General features: G+C 40.3%; 1 protein-coding gene across 2 annotated transcripts in view; it reads left to right on the top strand.

The window, feature by feature from the left end:
* The window catches only part of Epha4 (EPH receptor A4), a 135,931-nt gene extending 115,490 nt beyond the window's left edge, over positions 1 to 20,441 (top strand). Inside the window, exons 10-18 of one of the 2 annotated variants that reach the window (XM_005330528.5) lie at positions 632 to 745; positions 1,242 to 1,427; positions 5,197 to 5,258; positions 5,719 to 5,928; positions 7,874 to 8,023; positions 11,364 to 11,557; positions 14,596 to 14,751; positions 15,095 to 16,005; positions 19,909 to 20,441. In XM_005330528.5, the coding sequence (XP_005330585.2) occupies positions 632 to 745; positions 1,242 to 1,427; positions 5,197 to 5,258; positions 5,719 to 5,928; positions 7,874 to 8,023; positions 11,364 to 11,557; positions 14,596 to 14,751; positions 15,095 to 15,209 (1,187 nt within the window). In that variant the 3' untranslated portion in view covers positions 15,210 to 16,005; positions 19,909 to 20,441. Of the gene's footprint in view, positions 1 to 631; positions 746 to 1,241; positions 1,428 to 5,196; positions 5,259 to 5,718; positions 5,929 to 7,873; positions 8,024 to 11,363; positions 11,558 to 14,595; positions 14,781 to 15,094; positions 16,006 to 19,908 lie in introns of both variants that reach the window. The other variant, XM_021729995.3, reaches the window with a different exon arrangement.
* Positions 20,442 to 20,994: the final 553 nt, after the last annotated feature.

Raw genomic sequence — 20,994 nt, 5'->3', positions numbered from 1 at the left:
CTGAAGCTTCCAGGTGAACATCAATATCTTTGCTTATTACACCTTTTTTCCAAAACAGAAAGAAAGTAGAGGTTCAGTAGAGTCAGTGTATTCTCAAATCAACTAGAAGATTTGCTCTTTTTGTCTATATTAACCAAGTCTATGTTCATTAACTAGAGGTCACGAATTTAACAGGTTGACAGTAGGTGAAATGTGACACTGTGGACAGGCCCAGCTGAAAAAGAAAGTCCCTATTTTCTTGCTAAGGGACAATAACTGAAAGTAGGGTTTGGACTTAGTGCAAGGATAGAGGAGCCATGAGCCTAGATAGGCTAACGATATTCAGCTAACACATTCCAAATTTCCTCCTAGAGACCATATTTTCCTCTGTGGGATGTGTTGTTTTTAAATTCTTGTCCTTGAAGTGGGAAGACATTCCAGGAAGTCAGTAGAGCTTCAGGGTCTTAAATAGCTAACAAGTCTTTGTCTACCTACTAACGAAAATCAGAGCAAGAAGCTAAAGTTTCTGTACACCCAAGACCACACAGCTAACCTGGCTTTTCCTACGTTAAGGATTTTAGATCCAGACTACTTATGTTTATTAGTCATTCCTGAACTGTGTTCAGCAACTTATTCCGTGCTCCTTACTTAGGTGTTAGGACTTACGTGGATCCCTTTACATATGAAGACCCCAACCAGGCAGTTCGAGAATTTGCCAAAGAAATTGACGCATCCTGCATTAAGATTGAAAAAGTTATAGGAGTTGGTAAGTCTGATTATCTGTCTAATAAGTGTATTTTCTTGGTGGATGTGGCGTATATAAATGGATGCACGTGTACGAGTGTATTGTATGCACATTAATCTATGTAAACATGGATGTATACAAAATTTCCTTATTTGAAGTATAAGATGTGTTGTGTGATGAAAAACTCTGGCACAGATTTCAATATATTCCCAGGATAAAATTAATAAGCATATGAGATTGAAGTCAGATCGATGGCATTCAAAATGTTCACTCTACTTCTTACCAACTATAAGACTTTGGCCAGTTGTTTTCATTAAGTCTTAGTTTTCCCTGAGAAAAAATTAGAGCTAATAATAGCACCGACTTCTGAGTTTTGGGGAGGAGTAGGTGAAATCATCTATGTAATATGTATACACAGTGCTATCATGTAATAAGCATGCAATGAATGTCAACTATTCTTCTTTTATCTTAAATGCATTTCCAGTCTGTCATTGTAGAACCCTTTTCTCTTCCAAAGGTGAGTTTGGTGAAGTCTGCAGTGGACGTCTCAAAGTGCCTGGCAAGAGAGAGATCTGTGTGGCCATCAAGACGCTGAAAGCTGGGTATACGGACAAACAGAGGAGAGACTTCCTGAGCGAGGCCAGCATCATGGGACAATTTGACCACCCAAACATAATTCACCTGGAAGGCGTCGTCACCAAATGTACGTGGGTCATTCCTGTCACAAAAAAGCCGAGTCCGAATTTACTGGGAAATTAAACACACATTTTCTTTCTAGGGAAATGACAGATGGTGCAGACCCACTGATTGCTAATAGGAGGAAATCAGTGCAGGACAAGTCATTAATCTTGTAGTCAGCTCTCAATGGGTCTACGATTTTGGCTGATACCCTATCTCCAAGGCAGCCTGCGTGAGATTTTTAGGGAAATTAATATTGCATATTTTGGGTACGCCAAGTCATCTTTCAAATCTTTACTAGACCAAACTGATTGTCACAGGGTAGGCACAAGCAGATGGTGAGCAAAATAAATTTTAAGTACTTTTCATATAAAGCACAACAAAACCTCCACACACCTTGCACTGGAAGCTTCTGTTCCAGATGCAGGGAGTGAATCTTGGGACTCTTCATTATATCAGGGGATTTGCTTGTCTACACTGCCTGATTTATGGCTCTTGCTGTTCAGCACCTATTTAAAGTAACACCTGGTTGAACCTTCCCTTTTTAGTCCATTAGCATTCGCTGAGCCTGTGAACTATGCTTCAGTTAAAATGCAACCCAGCTCGACAGATGTAAGGCTGGCTGAGGCCAACTTATGAAGTGTCCCACCGACTGTGCAGCTCAAGCGGTTACCATCTGAGGTGGCTCTGTTCCAGGAGCTATGGTACCTGCTGCAGTTAGTGTAAGTCAAGGACCTTGCAGGTCTTGGCTCTGTCTTCAGTGAGGCCAGTGTTTCTCTTATTGATTCAAGGTGTGTGAGGAAAGCTTGTCAATCAGCAAGTGCAGAGAAGTGAGAATATGGCTACTTTGGTAGGTGAAGTGGGGATGAGCGGGGTTTCAGAGCAAATGGAGATGTTAGGTCTGGGACGGACTGGTATGGGATCCAAGGAACAAAGTCTTTAGGAAGAGGAAATGAGGAGACCACTAAAGAGTGAAAATATGCACCAGTTCAGAGGTTCTCAGATTTAAACCTACCTGAGGCTTTTCTGGAAGGTTCACTGAAATGGTTTCCTGGGCCTTGTCCCAAAAAGTTTGCTTCAGCAGCAGGAGTTTGGCAGGTCCAAGGGATCCCACTGTGCGAACCATTGGCCTAATGGATGAAAGACTTGCCTATGAGTTCTATGGCTAGTAAACAGGTGACCTTGACTGGCGGCTCTGTCTTTTTCTTTCAGTTTCTTCATCTGTAAAACGGAGATTAAAAATAGAACTTGCCTTATGAATTTATTTTGCAATAAAATGAAATATTTAGAGTGCTTAACATAATGGCAGATTTTTTATTTTATTTTATTTTTTTTTAAAAAAAAAACAGACCTCTTTAGTGTTATTCAGTAGTGCTATTATGTCTTAAGGAGTCCATCTTCCCTCATCAGGAAACTAAGAAGATATAATTTTCTGCCTAAGGTGAAGACTATAATTAGCATAGAATAGCTCTATTTGCTTTTTAAGATTAGTTTTACAGACAGGATATTTTTCTGTTGCCTGTGGCCTTCAGGGCTGCCTTGAGCCCCTCACTACTTTAATTAAAAGATAACATTCCTGTTTAAATACTTCTGCAGGTCCATTTTCTCAAAAGGAGGCTCTGTTCAGCTTAGGCTGTTTTTCCTGCCGCAGACAGTGATTTTCATAGCACCTCTGCAGAGAAGAGAAGGAACAGGGAATCTTTGTATTAAAGTCCCACCGCGCCTCTAAAACCCGTAGCTATTACAGCTGTAACTGTTATAAACGACTGGATGCATTTGCATAATGCAGTTGTCACTGAATTAAAATGATTTAAAATTTCCACCAGAGAAGCTGTCCTGATCCCTCCTGTCTCCCCTCCCCCCTGCATCCCTGCCTGTTGCAGGGAAGGAAGTCACCTCCATCCATGAGCCCAGCCTGGGTCCACTTTATAAGCCCTCCTGCTTATGGCGACATTCATCTTTATTCCTCTTGCAGAACTCGTAAAGGTTCTGATGATAAATGGATACTTTTAGCGAACAGAAAAAGGAATGCAGAGAAATGGTGAAGATTGTGCCAGAAGTCAGACCAGGGAGGTGTGAGGGTGGGATAGAAGAGTGTGATTTCATTACAAGCAGTTACTTGAGGAACTTTCTACATTGACAGGAGGACCATAAATTCTCCCCACTACTCCCTCTCGGTTGGATCTTCTACTCTTCTCCAAAGCTCCAGAGAAATCTGGTGAAATGAAAGTAGGTGTTAATACATGGCCCAAAGAGTCGCCCTTTTCTCATTAGTTGACAGAGTGTCCTTTGATTGAGGCAGGTTAATTAAAACTCACTTAAATGCATTTGTTCTGTACAGAGTCTGGTCCCAGATGGAGAGGGTAAATGTGTTCAAGGACTAAGAGCTTCCTACTTACATTGATGGAGGGTGGGAGTAAGTACCAGGACCCATCCCCCTCCAGCAATGGAGGAATCTGGAAGAGTTCTTATTCGTCTTTTGGTCTGCACCAAGATTCCTACTTGTTCTGTGGGCTTTCATTCCTTATTTGAAAACACAATCTCCACCTTGTTATTTTGTGATGCAAAAAAAAAAAAAATGCTTCTGAAAGATTTCTTAGACATGACAATGAAAACCATGAAGAAAACATCAGACTTAACTGAAATTTAAAAATCTGACTCCTCAAAATGTTCACTTCTGAAGTAAAGATGTTTCCCACTTCCATATTGTAGAAATTACTGACAGCATCTTTGGGTGAAAGATTAGAATAGTTATGGGTATTCTTCTGTAGGGAAGTATCCAGACCATTTTCCCTGACTAAATGACTAAGCCCAGTCAAGGAAAACAGCAATAAATGTGAATATTTTTTATACATCAAACTGACATTTTGCTTTCATCTAAAGCAATCTATTACGAACTCTTTCCTCTTAACTTAGTAAAAAATGGATGATTACCATTCTCCATCCCTCAACAATGCCCCGTGTACAGAAGGCATTAGATACCTTAAGTCCACTAAAAGTAATGAAGAGACCAAAGAAAAGTTCTTAAGGTTCCCAGAAAGAGAACTATAGTAAAGTGAAAGTGCTGCTTCTCTCCACTCCCCCAGGCCTGAAAGTCATTTTGATTTCTTTATGGACGTTCTTGTTTCAGATGAAATGATTTACTAACCCTTTCCCGTGATGGTTTTGGGATTTGTTTATTTGTTTTTTAAGATGGGAAGTTTAAGGAAGAAAAAAAAAAGAAAAGAGAAAGATGCAGACCCTGACCAATACAAGATGAGGAAAAGCAGTTTATGGCGTGCATACTTGGGTTTTAAGATGTGTCTGAATAATGAAGCATATCCAACAAGCTACTGCCCCCTGAAACTTGAGTGTGCCTAAATAAAGAAAAAAGCTTTCTCCATCCATTGCACTGTTAAGCATCACACAAGTGGCTCTTCTGGGAGCACAATAAATTAATTATCCTAAAGATTTTTTTCACGTTTAAACAGGCCTGCCCATTTATCGTTTTCCCCTTTTGCTTGAGAGAGCAATTATCCATTGATGTGCTCCCGAGGTACCCGAGGCCACTTTCGTTAAAGACCTTGTCAACAAGCCACCCAAAGGGTTAACCTTCCAGATGGAGTTTACACCTACTCGTCCTTTTAATATTTCATTCCTAGCTCCCCACAGCTGAGGCATAAGCTTGGCTTGTTTTAATTAAATTAGATCGCACAAGACAGGTGTCTTGGCAGTAAAATTGTGCACAGCCCATTTTTATCTCATTAACTGCAGCGCTCATCAAGGGTTTTTGTTTTTCTTTCTGAAAACTCTAGGTAAACCAGTAATGATCATAACAGAGTACATGGAGAACGGTTCCTTGGATGCATTCCTCAGGGTACGTATCTACTTTCTATTAAACCCAAGAATACTGGTATTTAGAAAAACCCCAACAGATTCCTTCTATCCATCTTGGGTGGTTGTACTCATGGACTTTTTAAAATGGAGAAATAAAGAATGATGTGATTTTTAAGGCTGTTAAATAATCCATGGACAATGAAAGGAGTGTTTGATTTATTTTTGTATCATAGAGCTGCTCCAGCCATAGATTCATTACAGTTGGAAAATTTCCATCTATCAGGAAGCAAACCTTGCTTCTAGGGTACACTCTACTAGTGACTTTGATCAGAAAGGCCCGGAAATAATGCTGAGTTTCATTGCATACCGGATACAGATATATATATATATATATATATATATCTGTTTTATATATATATAAAACCCCAAGTAATAAATGCTTGGCGAAATTAATTTCTCCTAATGCTAATTGGATTGTTCCCTGCCCCTTTCCTGTGCAGAAGAATGATGGCAGATTCACAGTCATCCAGTTGGTGGGCATGCTGCGTGGCATTGGGTCTGGAATGAAGTATTTATCTGACATGAGCTATGTGCATCGTGACCTGGCTGCACGGAATATCCTGGTAAACAGCAACTTGGTCTGCAAAGTGTCTGATTTTGGCATGTCCAGAGTGCTTGAGGACGATCCAGAAGCAGCTTATACTACTAGGGTAAGGGTGACTTGCCCTACTGGGCTTTCATGTTGATTAGACTGGACTTCTTGTCACACCTCGATGTTTAAGCCCGCTGTGATTTGTTTTTGTTGTTATTTTTGTTTTAAGTCCCTGCACCCTTTTTTTAAACCACATTTCTAAAAAGAAAAAAGAGGAATTTTGAAGCAGACTCTGAAACAAATGACAATTTTACAGAACCATAAACTACAAGCAAAAATGAATTCTCCTCTGAATTTTCCTTGTATTTTTTTTACACTTAAGTTGGCTCTCTTGCTTTCTTCACTTTCTTGTCTGAGATCTTCTATTTGGCTCTTTTCTGCTCTTGGAAAAGAAATCATTTTTCTAAACAAGACAAAGCAATGTTTCTAGTTGGTTGACTGCTGAATCTTAGAATACATATGTAAAACTGACAAGATGGATAACAGGGTTGAGGCACAGTTAAGAGTATTCAGAATACAGTTAATGGCCATGCTATCTTAATCTGAAAATCTGCATATAAAATACTAATGGAATCAACACAGAATCATAAAACAGTTATTGGCTATTAGGGCCAACACTGTTAAAATCAACGTGAGGCACTCACCAGACAATTTCCCCTTTTAACACTCACCACTTTTCCTCTGCAATTCCAAGCCTTGAGGTTTTTGGCTAGAGTTTTTTTTTTTTTTTTTTTTTTTTTTTTTGGGGGGGGGGGTGGCATTCAATTAAATTTCTTTGGCCCTTGGTTTTGATGCTTATAGCATTCTCTTTTGAATTCCAAGTCCATTTGTTAAGGAAATAACACTTCTTTGTGAAAGGTAAAGATCTCTTATTTTTTTTTCCTAGTAGTTGAAGATAGGAAAGTCAAAGGAATCTTCTAGTGTGATAGAATTCTTAGAGACACACTTAATGCAGGCAGAGGAGCACCAGTGTCCTGAGGTGAGGAGTAGGAACACAAGGAAGGCCCTGGGTTACAGAATGAGGGGCCGTGCATCACAGCAATTCCCAGGAAGACTGATCGTTTAGTAGCCCTAATAAAGCCAAGGAAACTTGTAAAACAATGCTGCTCCCACTGCTTAGGGGTCTGAATTCAGGCTGAATTCATTTCTCCAGATGGAATTCTCAGAAATTTGAAATTCAATTAAAAATATGTTGCACATAAGGATAAACTAAGAGCTAGGAGGTGGGTGGGTTGGGTTGGGAAAGCATTTTAAACTTTTCCTGGGTAATGTTCCCGGGGATTGAACCCAGGGCCTCAGGCATGCTAGGCAAGCACATTACCATTGAGCTAAATCCCTAGCCTTTTTAAAGTGTTTAAAAAACCCACATAGACAAAATAATAACTTAATAACTAAAATCTTGCCCTTCCTCCACTAAAGTCAATAATGGATTTAATATCTGGCATTACTTTTGGCTTTCTCTCAGGGCCTATTGATGCTTATTATCTTCTAGATGTATCAAGCATGTTTCTCATGCTTTGTAAGACTAGAAAGACAGTGTGATGGACAAGAATTTTCATATTTATCTTTCTTTATCCATGATTTCTGATGCATTATTAAGCATTAGCTTTGTACTGCTGGATGACAGAATTCAGCAAGAAGTCAAAACAAATGTCAGCCACAAATATGCTTTGATATGCCCTGGATAGCATGTGTATTTTGTAAAACCTGAGATTCCCTCTCTTCTATGATATTGCCTCAAGCAAAACTCAGGTAATAGGTAGAGTTTTAAAAAAATAGGTAGACAGATTACTTGTTCACTTCCCTGTGACTAAAGAAAACAGATGAAGAGAACCACCTCAACTTAGAAGACTTTAGTTAAAATAAACACATCTCTTATTATTGTTCTGATTGCTATCTCCAGAATGCCATGGTCTTGCTTGGCAAGTAGTAACTGCATTCAGAAATGAAAATAGCATGTCAGTGATGTACTTAGGGACTAACTTATGGCTCCAATGTCACAGGGTGGCAAGATTCCTATCCGGTGGACCGCGCCAGAAGCAATTGCCTATCGTAAATTCACATCAGCAAGTGATGTATGGAGCTACGGAATCGTTATGTGGGAAGTGATGTCGTATGGGGAAAGACCCTACTGGGACATGTCCAATCAAGACGTGAGTCTCTGTGTCCTGAAACATACGTCTTTATATTGAGATTCAGAAAGTTGTGCATTACTGCATGGTATTGTGTGCTTTTGGCTTCAAATGATGCATTAAAGCTGAGGTTTTTAATACAAATGGGTCTTGAGATCCACTTCTACGGTGTGATCAACAGTGACTTTCTGTTTCAAAGACTATGGTATAGTGTGAGAGATAGACCCGTAGATAAACAGTACGGGTTAATATGTTCAGCCGGCGGCAGACTTTTAAAATCACACTGAAACAAAATTGAACTTTGACTTTTAAGAAAATGCAAGGATTATGAGAAAACAAATTTCACATGTGATGAAACTGACATGAAAGAAAACTAGTGAATATTTTAAAGCTGGCATAGTTGTAATTAGAGTTTGCCCCTTGAGGACTCTAAAATAAAGCTCCACTAAATGACCCTTTGTAAATTATGCACATCCCTTTAAATGTACCATCTGGACTAGTTGGTAAGGGAGTATCCACAGTGCCTGCAATTTCAGAAAAGCATTCAATAATGACACTAATAAGATTCCAGAGTAATAGAATTTAATTACAAACATCTCCAGTGAGGAAGGAAAAAAACAAAACAAGAGAAAGCCCCAGATCAGGAGGTCTTCCTAGAACATGTTTTTACTAATTCTGCAAGAGGTTTAGTATAGGAAGGGTTGGAAATCTGATCAAAATTACATGGTCACCTATACTTCATGAGCTTTACTAATTTTTTAATGCATGAGTTAGAACATTATCAGAGTGTTTCCAAATGCATGGTATTCAGTTTATCAATTGAAATTCTATTTTAGAAAGCCTTCTTTTCAAAAAGTCTCTCTGATGCAGGATGATGCCTGACCATCCGCCTTCTCCTCACACAGCAGGAAGTTGCAAAGTCTTGACAATTAAACAAAGACCCAGGTGAACTTAAATAGAATGCAGGCTGCCTTATCAGTAAAAGAATGTTCAGAGTCATAGAGACACTAATGCACCCCATGCCTAGTGTGGCAGAAAGATTCTACTGTGACTAACCAGATTAAAGGGAATGGTAGAATCCACACTGTATTATCTGTAATTTGTTAAAAAAAAAAAAAAAAAAGAAGAAGAATAGTCATGGTAGATGGGAAGAAATATGGCAGCCTGCCTAAGTGATAGGTAATTATGAAGGTGAGTAATGTGTATACTCCATTGTTTGCTGTGATTATATAAGGTAGAGACCTTCAAATAGCAACATTAGATTCAGGTTAGAGATTCTCAGAGGGACAAAGAAAAACAAACTAAATGAGCAAGCAGTGTATGGACTTATTTACTGACTATTTCACTTATGAGTCATAGCCAAATATCCATAAGAACAGAGTATCTAAAGATGATCAGTTTTTTCCGCCCTAAATGTTTTCAGACCTGTAATTTTGACAGGTTCTATATTACATTAAAACGATTTGGTTGTTTTACATTTTCAATCTTCTGGCTGTATCTATAAAAAAGCATTTCAATCCATTTCTGGCTCACAAATAATATCAACCTATCATCCACTTCTGTGTATTTGTCTCTATGCTGGATTCTGGGTGGAACAGGAATCAATAGGAAATGTAGCTGGAGAATGACTTTCCTAAGCAGAATTCATTCGGCCTAGGGGAAATGGAGTGAAAGTAACTGTTGAAAATGTGTCCAACTTAGCAAGTTTTTTTGTTTGCTTTAATCCTTTGCCCCCATAAGATTCATCAGTACACTGAGAAAATATGCTTTGTTAACCCACAAGCAATCTTCCAAGCTGACAGTGGAGAGCGAGTATAGGTAAGGGTATTAATCAGTCAGGGGGGTTACAGAAAATTGAGTTGCCCTGGCACCAGCCCAGTGCTGCTTACATTCTCATCCATTCAATCTAAAATGTTTCCATCAAGTCTGGAGTCAATATTGTGTACCAGGTAAGATAAAAGAAAGCCAGAGGATCAAATTGACCTAGGGTAGCTGCCAGAAATAAATAGGATAGAGTTAAGTGAGATAGCATAGAGAAATCTGCCTTTGAAGGAGAAGTAGGTACTACTAATACAACAAGAACCCATGGGAGGGAAAGGATCATGGGGGCCCTTAAATTAAGAGGCTTGTTATCCAGAAGCAGAGTGCTGATTAAAAAGACAACAAACTGGTACAGAAAAATCGGATCCAGCTGGATCCACAATGTGGAGGGCCAGTTTCTGTGCAGTTATAGATTCAATGCAGAGAAAATCAGTGGGGTGATTACAGAATCTGCAGCCACTGTGGGTTTCTTTGGCAGCCATCATGTTGGTAGGCAGGGAAGAACATGCACTGATTTAAAACAAATAAAGCCTCAAACAAATAAAAGCATTTACAGGATCTCATTGGATACTCATAAACAAAGCTTATGCATAGCCAAGAAACTGTGAAGTCATTCCCCTCTTTCAGTTTGGCAAGCATCGCACCCTATTACATTACCCGGATTCACACCCTGAAGGGGAAGGGGATTAGAGAAGAGCCTATGAGAAAACCGTGTAACACTTCCAAGGCTAGATTAGAAAAAACTAGGATTAGCAGGGAGACTGTGGATTGATGTGTTTCTTTCTTATTAGGCAAGGAGACCAGTCTGGATGGTCCTGGGCAATAGGACAATCATCACCTACCATTATTACTGCCTTCCTTAGGTGTCAGGGCTCCCTTTCCAATATAAATGCCCTAAAAGGAGTCATTTTTTTTTTCTTGACACTTTTTAAAAAATCTACTTATACTTTTAACAGAGTCATCACTTAGCCATTTGAAACCAGAAAAAGATACAGAATTGGTGCCTAAGGGTGTGGTCTTCCAAAGGGAAACTGGCTGAGCATGTAGGAGATGGGGGCTTGGAGTTGGCCCATTCATGTCTGAGCAGGGGGACACAGGCTTAAGCTGAATAAAGGGAATTACATTACATCCCCCCTGGGGAAGGTCTTGGGCACTAGAGAGAGTCTCTTGCTAGGAGTGTGTAGGTGTGTTGATGCTGCATAGAGGAGAGCAGAGGGGCAGTGGCAGAACCAGGTGACCCGAGAGCCGTCTCCAGAGCTGACATCATGTTCCTGATCTAGCTGGCTTCTAACTACTGAGGAATGTTGCTCATCTTCATGTCCAATTGGCATTGCTTGCCATTTGAGGATACCTCACAGCAACAGCTGGTTTCCCTCTCTCCATGCCAGTGAGACTCGGGTCTGTCTTTGGCTTCTGTGAAGGAGTTGGAACCGTGCCCCTGCTCAAGCTCGCTGGCACAAGAAACATGCTCGTCTGGAGGGTGAACCTCTGACAGCAGCTCGCCTGGCCGCTTAACCTCCCATCCTGTTGTCTTCTGCAGGTGATTAAAGCCATCGAGGAAGGCTATCGGCTACCTCCGCCAATGGACTGTCCCATTGCCCTCCACCAGCTGATGCTGGACTGCTGGCAGAAGGAGAGAAGCGACAGGCCTAAATTTGGGCAGATTGTCAACATGTTGGATAAACTCATCCGCAATCCCAACAGCTTGAAGAGGACGGGGACAGAAAGCTCCAGGTTGGCTGTGCTTACCTAAGAGGGATGGATGAGGCAGGGGACTGGAGCTGGCAGACCAGTGGTGACTCAGTTTAGTTCCTGACTTTTCTTCAGCGGCCACTTCATAGCTGTGTATAATCTGGGCAGCTTCTTTCTCAATCAGTGGAGTATTTAAGACAATTCTCTCCATCATTTTGATCAGCCTCGTGCCTGTCAGGCCTCAAATGGTGGTAAGAATTTAAAAAAAAAAGAAAAGAAAAGAAAGAAAGTGCTTCTTTTATGATGCTGGCCTTAAAAATTTAGGAAGAGGGATGAAATGTAGTCTTAGAAGACGTTTAGGTAAGTAGATGCTATGTTTTGAAAAAGGAAAAGGAAAAAAAAAACATTGAAATAGTGAGAAATTAAGACTGGAGGATAGATCTCTAAACTCTGCAATTTTAAGTCAATTTACCAAGTGTTTGTACCAAGAGAGCCTTGAGGTCTGGTTTTTCTGCTTTCCCCTTTCTGAATCTTGCAGAGCAGGGTATAGGAACTGGTGATGTTGCAGAGCATGCAGATGCATGTTAAAGAAGGGGTTTGAAAACCAAAATGATTGGACCAGCTGTGAAGACGGTGGTCATTTCATTGGGAGAAGCAGCAGGAGACGCATCAGTCTACTAGGAACCTAGAGATACATAATTGCTATGATTCACTAGGAAGCGTTTTCTACGTAGAGTCTGGGCTTTCCTGCCAACAGATCTGGGACACATAGAAACAGTCCCAGCCTGGAGATGTCAAAGAAATCATTAGGGGAGCCTTCAATGACTAGGAGAATCATAATGTGTGTCTTTGCCAATTTGTGACAACCACAAGAATCTATTTTGGATTAAGAAACCAACAATGATAAGACTAGTGACCCAGGCCTGTGTGAAGTGAAGTGCCTACGTGCCTCCAAATTGGAGCTTGTCTTTCAGCATGACCCGGAGTCAGAAACAGAAGGGCAGTCTTCTCAGTCCCTATGTCCAAGGCCTTGTAGTGTTTGCTGGCCCTCTGGGTCCTCCCATCTTTCCACTGAAAATTTAGCTTAAATGTCCTGGAAAAGAAGGGACACATTTGTGATCACAACACGTGAAGAAGAATTTGGAGTAAATGGAAAAAAAAAAAATCCCTCTCTTCTCTAATCTTTCAAATCCCTCCCATTGGCCACTAGACTAAAACCATCGTGGCCCGTGCTCTTTGCAAATAACATTGAAAAGGGCTGAATTCACATCTTACCTCTGCCATGTGTTATCAGGAAAAAAAAGAAAAGAAATCTACCATTTCTGGGATATTCTTTGTTACTCTTTTCTCTGAGAGGGTAAAATAATTTACTGTGAACCCTCCTTTCCAGGGGAATCCAGTCTCTTCAATTCCAAGGTAAATCTCCTCCAGCTGTTAGATCTTTAGCCACAGAGCCCAAGCATTCTGCACAAAATTAGGAAATGTCATGCCATTCCATAAAGAACACATAGAGTTAATTGATGTGAGTGAAGGTATTTTTATCCTAAGTTCATGTTGATCTTGTCAGGCACTTAGAGCCTATATCTTACTCTGTCTGTGTACATGGCTTAAAGTTGGAAGTAAATGCAAACTATCGGTCATTATTTACCAACAAATATTGCTATACATCTAATACTCAGCTAAACAGCTAAAATTTGACATGATAGTATTTGTCACTAACTCAGAATGGGAGAAGAATTAAATTTTGACTATTCTCTCTATGAACATCTGAAGAATTTTACTCAGAAAATTAGAAATAAAGGACACAACAGAAAGGTCAGACAGGCAAACTATCATTTGGACACAAAATTGAGAAATTAAAACGTAGTCTTTGTTAAAATATTTGTGTTAAAAGAAAGCATGCATATCAAAGTAACATCAAAAATGAAATATTTTAAAATGAATTTAAAATTGGACTACTTCTGCTATTAGAAAATTAATCAAGACATTATATTAATTTTGTTTTTTTAAGAATTTTTTTTTGTTTAAGAATTCAGTAGTAATGATGTAATTCCAATTTAAATGTTTGTACTCAAATATAATCTCAAATGAAAATCAGGACAAAATGTTAAAATCAAACACAGTTTGTGATTTTCAGGGAAAAGAGAAGTTCAAGAAAATATAATTTAACAAATAACAGTATTGCTATGTGGGTAATTATAGTAAAGGTGTTCTAAAATACCTCTTGAAGACCTATCCTATAGTTATTAGGTAGTTTGATGATGAAGATGACTATAATTCTCTTAATAAATACTTTTCATAAATAGGTGATTTATTGTACATCAATATCAAGAGGAGCCACAGAATTCCTCCTGCCTGTGTTGTTCTTGACAGGGATGTAGTATAAAACACCTGGCTTGAGAAATACGTAAACTAATAAATAAGTTAATAAGAAGTTCTTTGAATCATTATTCAGGAGCCCAGCAAAGAAGCACATTCCATAATCCAAACAGTGATCAAAGTGGCCATTCTTCCTGCCAGTCTTGGCACACGTGCTGGTCAGGCATGGGCTGATTAGAGGGGATTAACTCCCTGCTGGCCTGAGTTTGTATGAGTGCACCCGGCTGCCTGCAGACCCGGCTGGAACCATGATGGACTTGAACCCTTGCTGTTCCCGCCACTTCGCTCAAGACTGGCAGGTTGCGGGCTTGCAGTTTTCCTTGCTCATACTTCAGTAAGGTTTCCATAGTTGCTGAACCTAAGCCCATGATATTCAGAGCTGGCAGGGACTGAACAGGCTTCAAGCACAAGAGCTCCCCCAAACTTTACCCCAAGCTAGGGTGTTAACTGCTATAAGAGGACCACATAAAACAAGGGCAGGAAATGGAATTAAGAATGAATAAGAACGATGGATACATACTTTAGCAGCTTTGTGAAATAAGGGCAAAAAAAAATCACATGGTTCCCTTTGACCACAGTTGTTCTGTTTAAAACCTCTTGGCTTTTTAGCTCCCCTGGCCTGTTTTAGGCAATCCCCCTTCTGAGCCTTCCTGTCGTACCAATGGCGCCTGTTTGTTTATACTCTCTTGTTCTCTTTCCAGGCCTAACACTGCTCTGCTGGATCCCAGCTCCCCTGAATTCTCTGCTGTAGTATCTGTGGGCGATTGGCTCCAGGCCATTAAAATGGACCGGTATAAGGATAACTTCACAGCTGCTGGTTACACCACCCTAGAGGCTGTGGTGCACATGAACCAGGAGTAAGTACTCAGCGATGTAACACCAAAGGGTAAATCTAGATTTAATAGTATTTTCCTTTTTTTTTTTTCTTTGAGCTCCATAATCAATAATCATCCTACTCATTAAAAAGAAAAGAAAAGAAAACTGGAATGTCTGTCATCCTGATTCAGTGTAATTTTACACAATCTCTATATAGCACCTACATTGTTGCATTAAATTGCTTGATTGAACATTTTAATACACCTGCCTTGTTGTGCTGTATCAATTGTGGTTGATTCAAATGTGTGTCTGCATGAAGTCGGGAAACCCAGCTTCTCAACCCCCTTAACATTTTCTCTCCCTCTCTTTATGGCCTACCTACAGCGACCTGGCAAGGATTGGCATCACGGCCATCACACACCAGAACAAGATTCTGAGCAGTGTCCAGGCCATGCGAACCCAAATGCAGCAGATGCACGGCAGGATGGTCCCTGTCTGAGCCAGTACTGAATAAACTCAAAACTCTTGAAATTAGTTTACCTCATCCATGCACTTTAATTGAAGAACTGCACTTTTTTTACTTCGTCTTCGCCCTCTGAAATTAAAGGAAAAATTTATCTGCAGCGTCGCTTGGTGTACAGATTGCTGAAACTGTGGGGCTTGCAGAAATGACAGCCGGTCACTGGAATCAGACCTGGAACAAATTGTTTCTCACCAGTACTTAAGTCCATCACCAGTCTGTAAAATACCTGTACCTATATAAATAGATCTCTGCCTCTGAGTTTTGATGCTGTACTTGCTGCCAGACCCTGCGCTGCTCTGAGATGTCCTTGACCCTCCCTCCATTTGGAATTACAACTGCAGTATTTTGTTTGTGGCATAATTGACACTCGTTTTGCTCAACTGGAATTATGACCATGCCCAGGAACATTTTTTAAAGGACTCGGTTGTAGCATTTAAAGCTTTCTTCAAACCACGGGAAAAGACCTGGGTGAAAATCTTGTGGCTCACCCATGCAGCCTCCTCAGGGCTCACGTCACCTGGTAGATTCCTGTGACAATGGGGGCTGGAAAGAAAAGAAAAGTGGATATTAAAAAAAAAAAAAAAAATTCAAACCCCATAATCCCTAACTGAACAATTGAGGTCTGTTTCTTTGGGCCTGAGGCTGTGCCATATAAAGTCTTACTTGGGACCCTGCAAACTTATAACTACCTTATGGATAGTGGGCTGTGACAATCTTGACTAGGAAAATTTCATACTACCCTCCTTTAAAGAAGCAATCCCCGATCTACAAGGTAAGTCAAAAGAACCAGCGTGACAAGTCTCTCTCCAATAAACCCCTCCCTGCCCTTGAATTTTTTCGGTAGACTTTATCTCATCTGAAACACTGTGCGCAAAACATTCTTTTCCATCTATCAGGTAGGGTTGGGTTCTTTGAGGATCTCAGTCCTTTCTTGACAGTAGGAGTGGAGACCCAAACAGAAAGACGCTCCTGAGGTTCTTCCATGGGGAAGTGAAGTCTGTATTACACGAGGTGAAGTCAGGTTCCGGAGGGTGAGACCCAGACCCCACTGGCTGTGGGTTCTCTCAGGAAGGTTCCTCTTGTCCTTTGGTACCTCTTGTTCAGGCTGTGCCTGTCAGTGACTGTCTTATGGGTGTTGGGCAAGAACCTCAGGAGCCTTTCTCCCCAGTGGCTGGATCATGGGCCCATCTCTGGAGGGTTTGTTTTGCTGGAGAAGCATTGGGAAGTCTTTCCTTTATCCTCCTGGCTCCTAAAACCCTTTACCAGACAGGATTAGGCAAGGAGATTTGTCTTCAGCCTTGACTTTGTCGTTATCAGAAAGTGACCACTAAAAATGCACTGTTCATCCACAAGCCCACAACTTTTCTTTTACTCTCCAGAATTTTCTTATTGAAACAGGTGAATTAAATGGCTTTGTTCATTCCTAGAAGTAAAAGACCTAACGTTGGCCTGGGAAAATGTTAACTATTTTTTTAAATTATTTTTTTTTCACTTTTAAATGAAAGCTTGGCTAATTTTAATGACCTTTTTTTTTTCCCCCTCTCTCTTTCAGTTTTATCCTGAAAGCTATTTCTTTCCAAGCAAGGAATGTTAAATTTGATGCTGTCAAACCATGACAGTTTAGTAAAAACCTTTTTTTGCAACATTAGTTGTAAAAGCATTTCTGTTCAGAAAGAATGTGAAATTTGTTCCTAAAACTAGTCCAGCAATTTTTATTTTATCACCATGCTTGCTGAAGTCTAGGAATTCTGGATGTTCATGTTAAAAGTTGACAAATGTAGGCAAATGATTCTTCTTTTTATTTGCTTTCAAAATTTTTATTTTATTTTTTTCCGGAAAGCTGTGGAGTATTTTGCTTCTAATCTGTACAGTCAGCAGCATTATGAAATTAGACTTTAAGAAAAAACAGAATGTTAACCTTGCATTCATTGAATAATTAGAATTTTTGCATTCTTTAAAGTCAGCAACTTAGGACTTGAAGTATTTTTCTAAACATTAGACATACTCAAAGCAGAACTTTTCCAAAGAAAGGGAAAATTATCTAACAAGTCATCATCTGTTCTGAGGCAGTAGTTTTGCCACTGCCCAGCAGGTATCTCCAAATGAAATAATCAGGTGGAACATGAAATCCTATGTCATTCAAAGGTCACCTTCTGAACCTTGCTTTTAACACATTCATATATTCGGGTCAAGGCCAATAGAAAGACAAAAATGGATTTTCCAAGTGTCAAACATAATATCCAGTAGCAGTAAAAGCCTTTCCTACCCCCATTCCCTCGATGCAGTTTTAGAGGAGTAATGGCAGAACAATAGAATGTTCCAGTGTTTCCTGAGGCTGGAGCCAGACCCTGGCATCCGGACAGCTATGGATTCTGAAGCCAACCCAAATGTTGACACTGGGAAGTTCACCCCACTTTTCTTTATAACTCAATTCTTCCGCCTGTGAACCAGAAAGCTAATAATACCTTAGTAATAACACCTTTCTCACAGCCTGGTATTGTCCAATGTGTATGTGAGATGTTCTCAGGGAAAACAGTGTGCTCCGCAGCTCCGGGCACCCTTGTGTCTGCCCAGCTCCAGTGTCACTCCTCTGTCTTTCTCCTGTGTTCCGGGATATTTTGCTGCCCATGCCCCAGTGGGGTGAAGTGCCTTTCTGTGGCTGGGGCCATATGCCTGAGGTGCCTTCACCTTAAACGTGGGAATACCTGAAAGGTGGCGGTCCTATCGAATGACACTCAAAAGGATTGGCATGCATATTTTAGCCTTGAAGTTTATGAAATTACTATTTCATAATTGAAAAGAGTGAAAAGCACAAGTGAAACCCCACTTGGATGCAAGCGGTGGAAATGGGCAGGGTGTTCTGAGGTCTGGGTGGTTGACTTGCAGGAGCAGCACCTTGTTTACTTAGTCACTGTGGATTCTCTTTTAACAACTGTGACCCCCTTGTAAGCCAATTGCTTTATCCAAGAAATTACCCATGATAGAGGAGTTGCCCTAATTCAAAGGAGAGGGATATATGGTCTCAACTTTTCTTTTGCGATCAACTAGATGGACGCCTTCACATTCCCACACTTGTAACTTCAGGTGTCCAGTCATTTTCATAGAAACAGAAGTCCCCCCAATGCCCACTTAACACTGCAAATATATTTACATAGTAGATATTTCATTCCAGGTGTTAAGTGAAGAAGGGGCTTGGCAGATGGGAAAAGAGTGTGTTTATAAGACCCCTCTTTCCTCTGCAAGAATGAAATTTCTGGTAGCAAAAGAAGTTCTTCATCAAAAAGTTTGCCTCTCCCCCTAGCATGATTGCACTCTAGAGTTTTAAGGTCAAGTTCACTTTCTCCTTGTCCTTCACATAAATGCATGCTTGCTGGGTGAAATTCCTGCGCATTCAGGTTTCAAAAATTACATTTGATGAGCTTACTGATTTCCTCAGAGGAAAGAATTAGAAAAATATATCCAATTCTGTTTCGTTTCTTCTTTCCTTTTTCATAATTTGTTAAAATGAACAACCTTAGTACCTACAACTCACTTCTTTTTTATTATACATATTAGTGCATTGCTATGTGATATTTCCAAACATACACACAGCGTATGCACTGATCAAATATAACTCCCCTTTTCGCACCCTTCCTTCTATCCCAAACAAATGACTTTGAAGATATTGGTAGTTACACCCTAGCCCACATTTAAATTTTCAGTAACTATAAAAAATATTCTATATGAATAATTCATAAGGCTTTATTTCTGTCTCTCCAAATAGACTACGTTTTTTTACATGTTTAAATATGATCATTTAACTCAAAGAAATTAAATTTAATTATTTCTTCTTATAAACACATACCTACACAAAAGAAAGAAACAATTCATTGGATATAATAAGACAATCATCTGCAGTAGTGCAGTGTGGTCTCACTTCCTGCCCTCCACTTAAAGCCAGTGCTATGCATGGCCCCTCTAATGGATGCAGTCCAAGAAGAACTTTGATGGGAAATAAAAGGCCAACAACTGCTTCTCCTGGTTTGAGGCAATCCTTTGACAAATGAGAAGATGGTGAGGAGTCTAGAGGGTTCCTTGCTTTTTTGTCAGCCTGATTTGGTTCTAGACGGAGGCCTGGGCATTTGTCTGGGTTGTGGCTGATGGGTTCTTGGTGTGCCGAGGTAGGCTGGATCTCTCACCTCCATCACTGACATCAGCAGTTTCTCCACCTTTTTTTTTTTTTTTTTTTAAATTTCCAATCATTAGTGATGACTACAAGCGATTGTGGACTGAAATAAGCCACGATCCTCATTTCAAAGAGTCTGTCTGTCTGACATAGTGATTCAGGAGTGGCTGTAGACTCTGGCTTTGCGGGTTCTGATCACAGCTTTCAAGGTCAGAGTATATGACCTTGGTTACACAGGCCTTTCTGTGCCTCAAGCTTCCTCATCCATACAATAGGTTTACATAGAGCACCTGTCAGAGTTGTCACCTAGTTGCTGACAGATATTATTTTTGTAATTGTCTTTATGACTTTTCAGAGGAGGAAATTAGGAATTCATTATGTCACGTCTAAACTACTTTCACTGAGCCACGCCAGCTTCTATAGACCTGTATTCTTCCACCCGATATTTGTTGACAACCAACAGGGAATACTGTTGATGTGTTGTCTAAAGTGTTGTTCTCTTCTCTACAGGGAATAGAATCTGCTATCTTGGCCTCACAGCCCTTCCTGTTGATTATCAAGCCCTTGGAAGAAAACAGAAAACGCCTTTCTCAGTTCCTTCCAGATGTGTTTCTTCTGTTTCTGATGTGCCAGTTCTGGGGCAGAGACACTGAAGAAACAGCATGGATACCTGGGAAGAATGAATGTCTGACGTTCCCATCTCCCTTCCCAGTGGAAAAGCAGCAGCATCAAGGTTCAGCATCTGTTCTCCAGTCGCATTGAGGAATGTACTGCCTCACGGCACCAGCTCTGCAGAGCCCTTGCTCCCAAACTCCTGGTTTAATTTATATGTATTTCCATATTTCATTCCTGTACGTCACGGCTGCATTGGTGTGGCAGCAAGTGACCAAAGGCTACAGGTTTTATTATGGACACCGGTCAGGTGCCACCATACAGAACAAAGCCAGTTCCCATGAGCTGCCTATGATATGCATTGCTGAAGTGACATTTTACCCAGGGTGTGCCATTGCAGTGATATAAATATATTTTTTTCCTAGACTAAATATGAGCTGACTATCTCTTTTGATGTGTGTACATAGGTGTGAGTGTGTGTGTGCGCGTGCGTATGTGCGTGTGTGCGTGTATAACCTCATGCTTAGAACTGCCTGTGAATGTTGTGGAATGCTACACCTGGAAAGTTCTGGTTTCTCACCAGTTCCAAGATAAAGAACCGTACGATGTATTGGGCCTGGAGACGGTGCCCGTTCCCTTGGGAAGACAACCTGGAAATGTTAAATGTCCTGTATCTATATATGTATTTCGTAGCTGCCACACTAACCTTAAGAAGTAATTCCACAGCTCTGGATGGAGGCAATTTCACCTTATAATGGTGGAGTAATTTTAGAATATAAATCCATTCAGGTGACAGCCCATCCATGAAATCACAGATTCTGATTGAACTCATCAGACTCACCAGTTCTCAGTGGAGAGAGAAGGGGAAGGAATCCGTCTAGAAGCCCCACGTGGAGTATAAGTAGCCTTTGTTTCCCTGCATAAATGGACTTGTTGAATGCGAACAAATATATGCAATTCATATACTTTTGGAGATGAACGTAG

Source organism: Ictidomys tridecemlineatus, chromosome 7 (genome assembly GCF_052094955.1).
Source record: "Ictidomys tridecemlineatus isolate mIctTri1 chromosome 7, mIctTri1.hap1, whole genome shotgun sequence".
NCBI classification, from domain to species: Eukaryota; Metazoa; Chordata; class Mammalia; order Rodentia; family Sciuridae; genus Ictidomys; species Ictidomys tridecemlineatus.
The sequence above is the reverse complement of the archived record's forward strand: the minus strand, read 5'-3'. Positions and strand labels throughout refer to the sequence as shown.